The sequence below is a fragment of the Notothenia rossii genome (assembly GCF_949606895.1).
Source record: "Notothenia rossii genome assembly, chromosome: 4".
In the NCBI taxonomy this organism is placed as follows: domain Eukaryota; kingdom Metazoa; phylum Chordata; class Actinopteri; order Perciformes; family Nototheniidae; genus Notothenia; species Notothenia rossii.
In genome coordinates, this window is record NC_136902.1 from 74792833 (window position 1) to 74805505 (window position 12673).

A 12673-nucleotide genomic window follows, 5' to 3' on the forward strand; every position below is an offset into this window, starting at 1 on the left:
CATGCACACAGTAAAGCACAACTACACCACCATCCCCGAGCCAATAAGCTGCGCAGGGAGGTTAGTACAGGGAGATTTTGGCTAGAATGTGGGCATATACAGTATATTGATGTGTATATTGTGAATTTGTGTTGCAATGTACTCTGTTGTATGTAAAAACTCTAAAAATAATAATCATTTATAAATATTTTTGTTTTTTACATCATGTGGATTTATTTTTTCTATTTCATAAAAGGCAATAGTTTAAGTGATGCATACATACTTAACCATTTGTTGAATGGAGAGATGTGAAACTTATGATTTATTGGACCATTGCATCAATTCATCAAAGTGATTGTGAATATTGGATATATATCTAATCATGTGTTTGGGTTTTTGACAGATGAAATTCCCATAAAGCCTACAGAGATGCTTTTAGTTATTATCCAGACCATATCTTTGAATTTCAGTCATCTTGTAGTCTATCACGTATTATTTTAAAATCTTTAAGTTTTAACATTAACACCGATGTCTGTGTGCAGCGTCAACTCCCGTGGACTGCGCTTCTCACGTGCAATGGTCTTCGCTATCGAGCAGATTAACAACAGCACGGAGCTGCTTCCGGGGATCAAGCTTGGTTATGAGATCTATGACTCATGTGACTCGGTGTCCGTGGCGGTGCAAGTTGCATTTCAGCTTTCAGGGGGACTGGACCCGGTGTTTAACACTGGCGACAAATGCGCAAAGTCTGGTATGGTGATGGGCGTCGTTGGTGCATCTGGGTCCACGTCTACCATCAGTATGTCACGCATCATCGGGCCCTTCAACATACCTCAAGTAGATATTAAGAATGAATTGCAAACTGTGTTTGAGTCCATTACTTGTTTTGCCTCTGTCCCGTTAAATAACTGTTGTTTTCTTTAGGTGAGCCACTTTGCCACGTGTGCATGCCTGTCTGATAAGCAGCAGTACCCGAGTTTCTTCAGAACAATCCCGAGTGATCAATTCCAGGCTGACGCGCTGGCCAAGCTGGTAAAACACTTTGGCTGGACTTGGATAGGTGCTGTCCGGTCGGATTCTGACTATGGCAACAATGGCATGGCATCTTTCCTGCATGCAGCACGTAAAGAGGGGATCTGTGTGGAATACTCAGAGTCTTTCTCTCGGACCCACCCACAGAGCCGGATCCAGAGAGTAGCTGATGTTATCCACAGGTTTCTATATCACAGATTCTCCTTTAGTTCCCTTTGCCGACACTGACCTTCTGCAGAAAAAAAACAAAACAAGTTCTTTAAGTGATGGAACATGTTTTTATTACAACAGGAAATGTAACAATATATCTGTTTATCATCTTTCATGTTTTTTTTTTCTTCATACTTATGATAATATTGTTATAAAAGACAATATTAGTCTTATATTATAACTATTGTTTTTATATGTCATTGAACGTCCCTCCAGGTCAACAGCTAAGGTTATTGTGGCATTTATTTCCACTGGAGATATGAAAATTCTGCTGGAGGAGCTGTCACGCAAGCCTTCTCCACCTCGCCAGTGGATAGGTAGTGAGGCCTGGGTAACCGACCGAGACATGCTGAGGTTCAGCTTCCTTGCTGGAGCCATCGGATTTGGCATTGAAAAATCTGTCATCCCAGGTCTGAGGGACTTCTTGCTGGATCTCTCTCCCTCTAAAGTGGCTGACTCCCCATTGCTTACCATGTTCTGGGAGGAAGCATTCAACTGCAGGCTGGTAAAAAGTGAGAAAGTTGTACCAATATTAAACATACATGACACTCACGGTAGTGTCTTGATTGTGTTAGTTTTTTTTATTTTCTGTCAAAGTGAAGCTCCCTGAATTGATCAGCCTGTTAAAGACCAAACTCCAGATTTTGACTGAAAGGGAAATCTAATATTTTTAATGAAATACATGAGGCGAACATAAGGTGCATCTCGTGAATAATCTTACAATGTGATGTTCAAGTCATGTTTTTTAACAATGCTGTCTAATATATTGTAAATAACATACATGTACATTACTCTACTTAAGCTATTATACAGTGATTCTATACTGTTTATTTGTTTAGATGAAAGCTATTTATTCCTCAATGCACAACAATTTAGGGAAAGTCTCCCTTCAAAAATGGTCATAAAATAAATTTTGAAAAAAAAAATTACGCTCTAGAATATGTTTATCCAAAACATATAGTGCAGAGTTAAAATGTATTTTTAAAAAATATATATATATATAAATTGTGGAATATATTTGTTGACAGGTTACAGTCATTGTAAAATAAAGAAGATGAACTTTAAAAAGGAATGTAGTAAATATATGCTTTATGGGAAGTAATATATACACATTATATGTAGGCTACATACATATTGTAGGTGAGTTAAAGAGTAAGTAGAAGTATTTAAATGTAGAGAGACAGTATCAAAGTCCTGACTTGAAGAGTTCAGCGGTCTTATTGCGAGTTGAATCAAGCTGAGTAGGCCTGTTAGTGTGTTACCGTCTACCAGACAGCAGAGGGCAGACAGTTTATTTCTAGTGTGATAAGGGTCTCTGATGATCCTGTACTGCTGGTTCTAGTGTCCATCATGCATCATTATAACAGGGCAAGTCAGTATTAAATAAAAGGAATACATATTTTGCCTTATACAATAAGTATTTGTCTGATGACTGATTTGTGTAAATATGAGCTGCTAAAATAAACTAATAACGTAAAAAACAGACATGTCCGCAAAACAGTGATTTGAAACGTGATGTAAATCCTGCAATGCTTGTTGGGCAGGTTAAATAACACAATACACACATAAGAATGAATGAATGAATGTAATCATCATGGCTAAAAACACCTCCCTCTGTCTCTTTGTTTTTAGGTGAAGCCACAGACAGGAGTGTGTGTGATGGAACTGAAGATATAAAGACGCTCCAGAGCTCATACACTGACACATCTCAACTTCGAATCACTAACATGGCGTACAAGGCTGTCTATGCAATAGCGCATGCCATTCATAACGCAGTGTGTCAGAAAACTGATTCTACTACACAGTGTGATAAATTCACTAAGCTAGAGGCCAAAGAGGTCAGTAAAAATAAAGATGTTCTTTTAAACTGTATGTCTATTTTATCAAATTAATGGTCTTTTAACTTTTAAATGATCTCTCTATCCCCTTCACTATCTTCCTTTACTTCATCCATAGGTTCTTAATCAGTTGAAAAAAGTAAATTTTTCCCAAAATGGTTATGATGTGTCATTTGATGCCAACGGGGATCCTGTGGCCACATATGAGCTGGTAAACTGGCAAAGAAATGAGAGTGGCAGCATTGAGTTGGTGACTGTGGGGCAATACGATTCATCACTGCCGGTGGGCAAGGAGTTCCTTATCAACAGGAACCTCACCTGGGTGGAGGGTGGCACACAGGTGAGGAGCCCCAAAGCAATAGTTTAACATGCTACATTTTCATATCATCTCAAAGGGTATGATGTCTCATACCTCGGTACCTCTTTAGAATTCCAATGTTACGAATAATGAGAGAGTATTTTTAACATGAAATGTGACGTTTTATGGTTTAAAATACATGTTTACTTACTTTTCTTGTTTTTTTTAACTAAAGAGAAATGTAAAAGACACAAAGAAAAACATTGTGAAGAAAAAAACATGAATCTATCCTCTTATAATTTTAGCTTCAGAGCACACCTGTCTACATGTGAGTTAATTTGTATGTGACAGGTGCCTGTGTCAGTGTGCACTGACAGCTGTCCTTCAGGAACTCGTAAAGTGCTTCAGAAAGGAAAACCCATCTGCTGTTATGACTGTACACTGTGTCCCGAGGGAGAGATTAGCAATGCTACAGGTATTTGTTTTTCTAATGTATGTTTACAACATAAAATATAAATTCCAACTGCTTAAAGCTCTTTTCTTTTTTTCAGATTCCTTTGATTGTTTCACTTGCCCCAAAGAATTCTGGCCCAATGCAGAGAGAGATACGTGTCTTCCCAAACCTGTAGAGTTTCTTTCCTTCAACGAGCCCCTTGGAATCGTCTTGGCTGCTTTTTCAATCGGTGGTGCCTGTCTCACCATTATAACAGCGGCTGTCTTCTATCGTCATAGGAGCTCACCAATTGTCAGGGCCAACAACTCTGAGCTGAGCTTCTTGCTGCTCTTCTCCCTGACTCTATGTTTCTTATGTTCATTAACGTTCATTGGAGCACCCTCGGAGTGGTCCTGCATGCTGCGCCACACAGCGTTTGGGATCACATTCGTCCTCTGCATGTCTTGTGTTCTTGGAAAAACTATAGTAGTTCTGACGGCCTTCAAAGCTACACTACCAGGTAGTAATTTGATGAAATGGTTTGGGCCTTCACAGCAAAGATTGACTGCAGTGTCTTTCACGTTTATTCAAGTTTTGATATGTACTATTTGGTTAGTTCTTAGTCCCCCCTTTCCGATGAAAAACCTCACGACATACAAGGAGAGAATCATCCTGGAGTGTGCATTAGGATCAGCTTTGGGGTTCTGGGCTGTACTTGGGTATATCGGCTTACTGGCTGTCTTTTGCTTTGTGTTAGCTGTCCTAGCTCGGAAACTACCTAATAACTTTAATGAAGCCAAGCTTATCACATTCAGCATGTTGATATTCTGTGCAGTCTGGATCACATTTATCCCAGCATATGTCAGCTCTCCTGGGAAATATACTGTGGCTGTGGAGATATTTGCCATTCTGGCCTCCAGTTTTGGACTAATTACGTGTATATTCGCTCCAAAATGTTTTATTATTTTGTTTAAGCCAGAGAAAAACACCAAGAAACATTTAATGAGCAGGGGTTTGTAAAAAATGTAGATGGCCTTATAAAGCTTACACTGTGCACATTCAAATATGCTTTCCTTGTTGATTTAAATATTCATATCGGAGTTTTTTTTATGCTCAATATTTTACTAATTGTAATGTCATTTTGTGAATTTACTAATAATACCCTATTTTACAATACATTTTGATCAGTTACTAAAAATATCAAAGAAAGGGAATACATAAAGTCAACATTCAGACCGTGTGTGGTACTTGATAAACATTTCCAAAAAAATATTAAATACTGCATAATCGTAAGAAAAGCTGGCTGAATTGCTATAACATTATTAAGAAAGAGGAAAATACAACATCCCATAGTCCACAAATCCTTCAACAAGTTCTTAAATTGTGTTTCGAATATTCTTATTATTATGTTTAAAATATAAAAATGTTCATAGATTGCATCTTTTGGGACACATAAGCATACGCACCATTATAAAATGCATATTAGCTTTACAATATGATGTAGCCACCCGTAGGTCTGGGTTTGTTTGGTCTAAAATAAATCTGATATTTCTAAAACATCTGAGTCTTAAAAGGCAAAAATTAAAATAAATTGCATTTGTTCAAATGGAATTTCATTAAGTACATTTTCTATCATCCTTTAATGTATATTCTCAAAAGTAACTTGGAATTGTTCCAGTCTTAGCAATAGACACTTAAAAACCTTTTAACACTATTGTTTGAAATGAATTCAATAATTAATCACAATATTAGTCAATCTCCAAACACATTTCATACGAGCCGTCCGTAGTCTTCACCTAGGCAATTGTTTTTCGTTGTGATTGGTTAAACCAGATATGTATTGGCCTTGGGGTCAGTATGTACACTACAATGTGTCCATGCCTCCTGCCTGGCTGCTTATTTGTTCAATATTTAGCCTGGTTTTTCCAGCTGTTTATAATGTTCCCAAAAGTGTGATAGGAAGTAAAGAACTATATTTAGAGAGAGGTGTGTCAAATTAAGGAGAGACTATAGCGGAGAAACAAAGGAGTTTGGGAATACTGTAAATCAAGTGAGAGGTGTTGCATCTATCTTACCTCAGTGTGTGAAACTGGCGGACAGTGAGCCTTTGGCCCTGCAGTCGGGAGGGGATGTTGTGATTGTGACAAAACACGATTATTTCTAATCATCCACCCACCTCCTTTTCTGAAAATCATATACTGATCCTAGAAAAACATAAAACATGTACAGTATATTGGTCATCTAAGGACATGTCTTGCTTGTCAGGGGAAGTTCTGCTGTGATGGCTTTAGATTAGGGTATTTGGGCAACCATCCAAACAGTATGACTTTCTCAAGGATGATTATTTGAAGAAAAGTTCATTATAAAATATGAAATAAAAGAAATACATCTTGTCAGCGCTGGACATGGGCATGCTCTCTCTTTAATAGCAAAGTGACGTATGGTAGAAGGAGGGAAGCGTCTGAAAAACGTTATAAACCAGTGAGAACACACAGTACAGTTTGCCCACTTGGCGACAGTTGATGATGGAGATGTCTCTTATTGGTCTGGTACTGTCTATAGCTTTGTGTGAGCTGAAGTCAGTTCTTGTTCTGAATAGTTTTGGGGATGGTGTGAAACAAGCGGCTGGGCTTACAGGGGATAGGACTGCTGCTGTGCTTAGCACTAATGCTTCATCTGTGACATGTAAGCTACAAGGTACCACTCATCAACCTGCATTCTCTATGGACGGTGACTATGTCATTGGGGGTGTTTTCTCCATACACTATTACATGCACACAGTAAAGCATAACTACACCACCATCCCCGAGCCAATAAGCTGCGCAGGGAGGTTAGTACAGGGAGATTTTGGCTAGCATGTGGGCATTTACAGTATATTGATGTGTATATTGTGCATTTGTGTTGCAATTTACTGTGTTGTATGTAAAAACTCTAAAAATAATAATAATTTATAAATATTTTAGTTTTTTACATAATGTGGATTTATTTGTTCTATTTCATAAAAAGCAATAGTTTAACTGATGTATACATACTTAACCATTTGTTGAATGGAGAAATGTGAAACTTATGATTTATTGGACCATTGAATCAATTCATCAAAGTGATTGTGAATATTGGATATATATCTAATCATGTGTTTGGGTTTTTGACAGACGAAATTCCCATAAAGCCTACAGAGATGCTATTAGTTATTATCCAGACCATATCTTTGAATTTCATTCATCTTGTAGTCTATCACGTATTATTTTAAAATCTTAAAGTTTTAACATTAACACCGATGTCTGTGTGCAGCGTCAACTCCCGTGGACTGCGCTCCTCCCGTGCAATGGTCTTCGCCATCGAGCAGATTAACAACAGCACGGAGCTGCTTCCGGGGATCAAGCTTGGTTATGAGATCTATGACTCATGTGACTCGGTGTCCGTCGCGGTGCATGCTGCATTTCAGCTTTCAGGTGGACTAGACCCGGTGTTTAACACCGGCGACAAATGCTCAAAGTCTGGTATGGTGATGGGCGTTGTTGGTGCGTCTGCATCCACGTCTACCATCAGTATGTTGCGCATCATCGGGCCCTTCAACATACCTCAAGTAAATATTAAGAATGAATTGCAAACTGTGTTTGAGTCCATTACTTGTTTTGCCTCTGTCCTGTTAAATAACTGTTGTTTGCTTTAGGTGAGCCACTTTGCCACGTGTGCATGCCTGTCTGATAAGCAGCAGTACCCGAGTTTCTTCAGAACAATCCCGAGTGATCAATTCCAGGCTGACGCGCTGGCCAAGCTGGTAAAACACTTTGGCTGGACTTGGATAGGTGCTGTCCGGTCGGATTCTGACTATGGCAACAATGGCATGGCGTCTTTCCTGCATGCAGCACGTAAAGAGGGGATCTGTGTGGAATACTCAGAGTCTTTCTCTCGGACCCACCCACGTAGCCGGATCCAGAGAGTAGCTGATGTTATCCGCAGGTTTCTATATCACTGATTCTCCTTTAGTTCCCTTTGCCGACACTGACCTTCTGCACAGAAAAACCAAAACAAGTTATTTAAGTGATGGAACATGTTTTTATTACAACAGGAAATGTGCCAATTTATCTGTTTATCATCTTTCATGTTTTTTTTTTCTTCATACTTATGATAATATTGTTATAAAAGACAATATTAGTCTTATATTATAACTATTGTTTTTATATGTCATTGAACGTCCCTCCAGGTCAACGGCTAAGGTTGTTGTGGCATTTATTCCCACTGGAGATATGAAAATTCTGCTGGAGGAGCTGTCACGCAAGCCTTCTCCACCTCGCCAGTGGATAGGTAGTGAGGCCTGGGTAACCGACCGAGACATGCTGAGGTTCAGCTTCCTTGCTGGAGCCATCGGATTTGGCATTGAAAAATCTGTCATCCCAGGTCTGAGGGACTTCTTGCTGGATCTCTCTCCGTCTAAAGTGGCTGAATCCCCATTGCTTACCATGTTCTGGGAGGAAGCATTCAACTGCAGGCTGGTAAAAAGTGAGAAAGTTGTGCCAATATTAAACATACATGACACTCACGGTAGTGTCTTGATTGTGTTAGATTTTTTTATTTTCTGTCAAAGTGTAGCTCCCTGAATTGATCAGCCTGTTAAAAACCCCAGATTTTGACTGAAAGGGAAATCTAATATTTTTAATGAAATACATGAGGCGAACATAAGGTGCATCTCGGTGATTGATCTCACAATGTGATGTTCAGGTCATGTTTATTAACAATAATGTCTAATATATTGTAAATAACATACATGTACATTATTCTACTTAGGCTATTATGCATTGATTACAGACTGTTTATTTGTTTAGATGAAAGCTATTTATTCCTCAATGCACAACAATTTAGGGAAAGTCTCCCTTCAAAAATGGTCATAAAATAAATGTTTAAAAAAAAAGTCACGCTCTAGAATATGTTTATCAAAAACATATAGTCCAGAGTCAAAATATATTTTAAAAAAATATATATATATATATATATAAATTGTGGAATATATTTGTTGACAGGTTACAGTCATTGTAAAATAAAGAAGATGAACTTTAAAAAGGAATGTAGTAAATATATGCTTTATGAGAAGTAATATATACACGGTATTACATTACATGTTACTGGTTAGACGCTTTTATCCATAGCGACTTACATACGGTATGTGTACATAAATAATGTAGGTGAGTTAAAGTACAAGTATTTAAATGTAGAGAGACAGTATCAAAGTCTTGACTTCAAGAGTTCAGAAGTCTTATTACGTGTTGAATCAAGTTGTGTCGGCCTGTTAGTGTGTTACCGGCTACCAGACAGCAAAGGACAGGACGTTTATTTGTAGTGTGATAAGGGTCTCTGATGATCCTGTACTAATGGTTCTACTGTCCATCATGCATCATTATAACAGAGCAAGTCAGTATTAAATAAAATGAATACATATTTTGCCTTATACGATAAGTATTTGTCTGATGACTGATTTGTGTAAATATAAGCTGCTAAAATAAACTAATAACGTAAAAAACAGACATGTCCGCAAAACAGTGATTTGAAACGTGATATAAATCCTGCAATGCTTGTTTGGCAAGTTAAATAACACAATACAAACATAAGAATGAATGAATGTAATCATCATGACTAAAAACACCTCCCTCTGTCTCTTTGTTTTTAGGTGAAGCCACGGACAGGAGTGTGTGTGATGGAACTGAAGATATAAAGATGCTCCAGAGCTCATACACTGACACATCTCAACTTCGAATCACTAACATGGTGTACAAGGCTGTCTATGCAATAGCGCATGCCATTCATAATGCAGTGTGTCAGAAAACTGATTCTACTACACAGTGTGACATGTTCACTAAACTAGAGGCCAAAGAGGTCAGTAAAAAGAATGATGCTCTTTTAAGCTGCAAGTCTATGTTATCAAATGAATGCTCTTTTAACTTTTAAATTATTTATCTTTTCCCCTTCACTGTCTTCCTTTACTTCATCCCTAGGTTCTTAATCAGTTGAAAAAAGTAAATTTTTCCCAAAATGGTTATGATGTGTCATTTGATGCCAACGGGGATCCTGTGGCCACATATGAGCTGGTAAACTGGCAAAGAAATGAGAGTGGCAGCATTGAGTTGGTGACTGTGGGGCGATACGATTCATCACTGCCGGTGGGCCAGGAGTTCCTTATCAACAGGAACCTCACCTGGGTGGAGGGTGGCACACAGGTGAGGAGCCCCAAAGCAATAGTTTGGTCATGCTACATTTTCATATCATCTCAAAGGGTATGATGTCTCATACCTCGGTACCTCATTAGAATCCAATGTTACGAATAATGAGAGAGTATTTTTAACATGACATTTACGTTTTATTGTTTAAAATACATGTTTATTAATTTATTTATTTTTTAACTCAAGAGAAATGTAAAAGACACAAAGAAAAACATTGTGAAGAAAAAAACATGAATCTATCCTTTTATATTTTAGCTTCAGAGCACACCTGTCTACATGTGAGTTAATTTGTATGTGACAGGTGCCTGTGTCAGTGTGCACTGACAGCTGTCCTTCAGGAACTCGTAAAGTGCTTCAGAAAGGAAAACCCATCTGCTGTTATGACTGTACACCGTGTCCCGAGGGAGAGATTAGCAATGCTACAGGTATTTGTTTTTCTAATCTATGTCTACAACATAAAATATAAATTCCAACTGCTTAAAGCTCTTTTCTTTTTTTCAGATTCCTTTGATTGTTTCCCTTGCCCCAAGGAATTCTGGCCCAATGCAGAGAGGGATACGTGTCTTCCCAAACCTGTAGAGTTTCTTTCCTTCAACGAGCCCCTTGGAATCGTCTTGGCTGCTTTTTCAATCGGTGGTGCCTGTCTCACCATTATAACAGCGGCTGTGTTCTATCGTCACAGGAGCTCACCAATCGTCAGGGCCAACAACTCTGAGCTGAGCTTCTTGCTGCTCTTCTCCCTGACTCTATGTTTCTTATGTTCATTAACGTTCATTGGAGCACCCTCGGAGTGGTCCTGCATGCTGCGCCACACAGCGTTTGGGATCACATTCGTCCTCTGCATGTCTTGTGTTCTCGGAAAAACTATTGTAGTTCTGACGGCCTTCAAAGCTACACTACCAGGTAGTAATTTGATGAAATGGTTTGGGCCTTCACAGCAAAGATTGACTGTAGTGTCTTTCACGTTCATTCAAGTTTTGATATGTACTATTTGGTTAGTTCTTAGTCCCCCCTTTCCGATGAAAAACCTCACGACATACAAGGAGAGAATCATCCTGGAGTGTGCATTAGGATCAGCTTTGGGGTTCTGGGCTGTACTTGGGTATATAGGCTTACTGGCTGTCTTTTGCTTTGTGTTAGCTGTCCTAGCTCGGAAACTACCTAATAACTTTAATGAAGCCAAGCTTATCACATTCAGCATGTTGATATTCTGTGCAGTCTGGATCACATTTATCCCAGCATATGTCAGCTCTCCTGGGAAATATACTGTGGCTGTGGAGATATTTGCCATTCTGGCCTCCAGTTTTGGACTAATTACGTGTATATTCGCCCCAAAATTTGTTATTATTTTATTCAAGCCAGAGAAAAACACCAAGAAATATTTAATGAGCAGGGGTTTGTAAAAAATATAGATGGCTTTATAAAGCCTATATACTGTGCACATTCAAATATGCTTTCCTTGTTGATTTAAATATTCAGATTGGAGTTTCTTTTATGCCCAATATTTTACTAATTGTAATTTAATTTTGTGAATTTAATAATACCCTATTTTACAATACATTTTGATCAGTTACTGAAAAAATAAAATAAAGTGAATAAATAAATCAACATTCAGACCGTGTGTGCTACTTGATTAAAATGTCCAAAAACATATTAAATACTGCGTAATCATAAGAAAAGCTAGCTAAATTGCTATAACATTATTGCCAAAGAGGAAAATACAACATATCCCATAGTCCACAAATCCTTCAAAAAGTTCTTAAAATGTGTTTTGAATATTCTTATTATTATATTTAAAATATAATAATTTTCATAGATTGCATCTTTTGGGACACATAAGCATACACACCAATATAAAATGCACATTAGCTTTACAATATGATGTAGCCCCCCGTAGGTGGTAGGTCTGGGTGTCACGATTCTTATGTCATGTTACGGTTTTAGTTTTGTGTGTCTGGTAATGGGTTTTGTTTTGCTATTCATTCCTCCCTGTCGTTAGTTTCCCTGGTGTGCCTGATTGTCTGATTGTCTGATTGTGTTCACCTGTTGCCCTTGTGTTTCTCCTTCCCTGCCCGGCTGTTTCTCGTCTCGTGATTACCCCTCCCTGTATTTAGTCTCTTCCTGTGTTCGGTGTTGGTTCATTGTTTGTCTTTCATGTCCCCCTTTATGTTGGTCACAGTCACCTTTTGTTTGGATGCTACCTCGTGCTACAGTACCTGTTCATGAATTTGTGTTTTTCAGCTTTTGTAAATAAAGCACTGTGTTTGTTTGGTCTAAAATACATCTGATATTTCTGAATCATCTGAGTCTTAAAAGGCAACAATTAAAATAAAATGCAATTGTTCAAATCGAATTTCATTAAATACATTTTGTATCATCCTTTAATGTATATTCTCAAAAGTAACCTGGAATTGTTCCAGTCTTAGTAATAGACACTTAAAAACCTTTTAATACTATTGTTTGAAATGAATTTAATAATTGATCACATTATTAGTCAATCTCCAAACACATTTCACACGAGCCGGCCGTAGTCTTCACCTATATAATTGTTTTTCGTTGTGATTGATTAAACTAAATATATATTGGTCTTTATGGGGTCAGTATGTAGACTACAATTTGTCCTTGCTGGAGGTCCTGCCTGGCTGCTTATTTGTTCCTTATTTAGCCT

At 38.0% G+C, this 12673-nt stretch overlaps 2 protein-coding genes across 2 annotated transcripts; both read left to right on the plus strand.

Moving 5' to 3' along the window:
* The first annotated feature begins 534 nt into the window (after positions 1-534).
* On the plus strand, positions 535-4831 carry LOC307037471 (extracellular calcium-sensing receptor-like). The gene is made up of 7 exons (XM_079678356.1): positions 535-816; positions 904-1193; positions 1438-1733; positions 2854-3059; positions 3178-3399; positions 3709-3832; positions 3909-4831. The coding sequence occupies exons 1-7, from the start codon at positions 556-558 to the stop codon at positions 4808-4810; spliced, it is 2301 nt and encodes a 766-aa protein (XP_079534482.1). The 5' UTR covers positions 535-555; the 3' UTR covers positions 4811-4831.
* A 2284-nt stretch (positions 4832-7115) lies between these two features.
* LOC307037481 (extracellular calcium-sensing receptor-like) lies at positions 7116-11615 on the plus strand (the record flags this gene model as incomplete). The annotated part of the gene is made up of 7 exons (XM_079678370.1): positions 7116-7376; positions 7464-7753; positions 7998-8293; positions 9456-9661; positions 9781-10002; positions 10307-10430; positions 10507-11615. 7 exons carry the CDS (start codon positions 7116-7118, stop codon positions 11406-11408), a joined length of 2301 nt encoding a protein of 766 aa, XP_079534496.1. The 3' UTR covers positions 11409-11615.
* Positions 11616-12673: the final 1058 nt, after the last annotated feature.

Bases quoted from the DNA above. Each gene is read 5' to 3' on its own strand.
- LOC307037471 (XM_079678356.1), top strand. From the start codon at position 556: ATGGTCTTCGCTATCGAGCAGATTAACAACAGCACGGAGCTGCTTCCG. The intron at 817-903 runs GTAGATATTAAG...TGTTTTCTTTAG, and splicing joins GGCCCTTCAACATACCTCAA to GTGAGCCACTTTGCCACGTG. The intron at 3,400-3,708 runs GTGAGGAGCCCC...TGTATGTGACAG, and splicing joins GGGTGGAGGGTGGCACACAG to GTGCCTGTGTCAGTGTGCAC.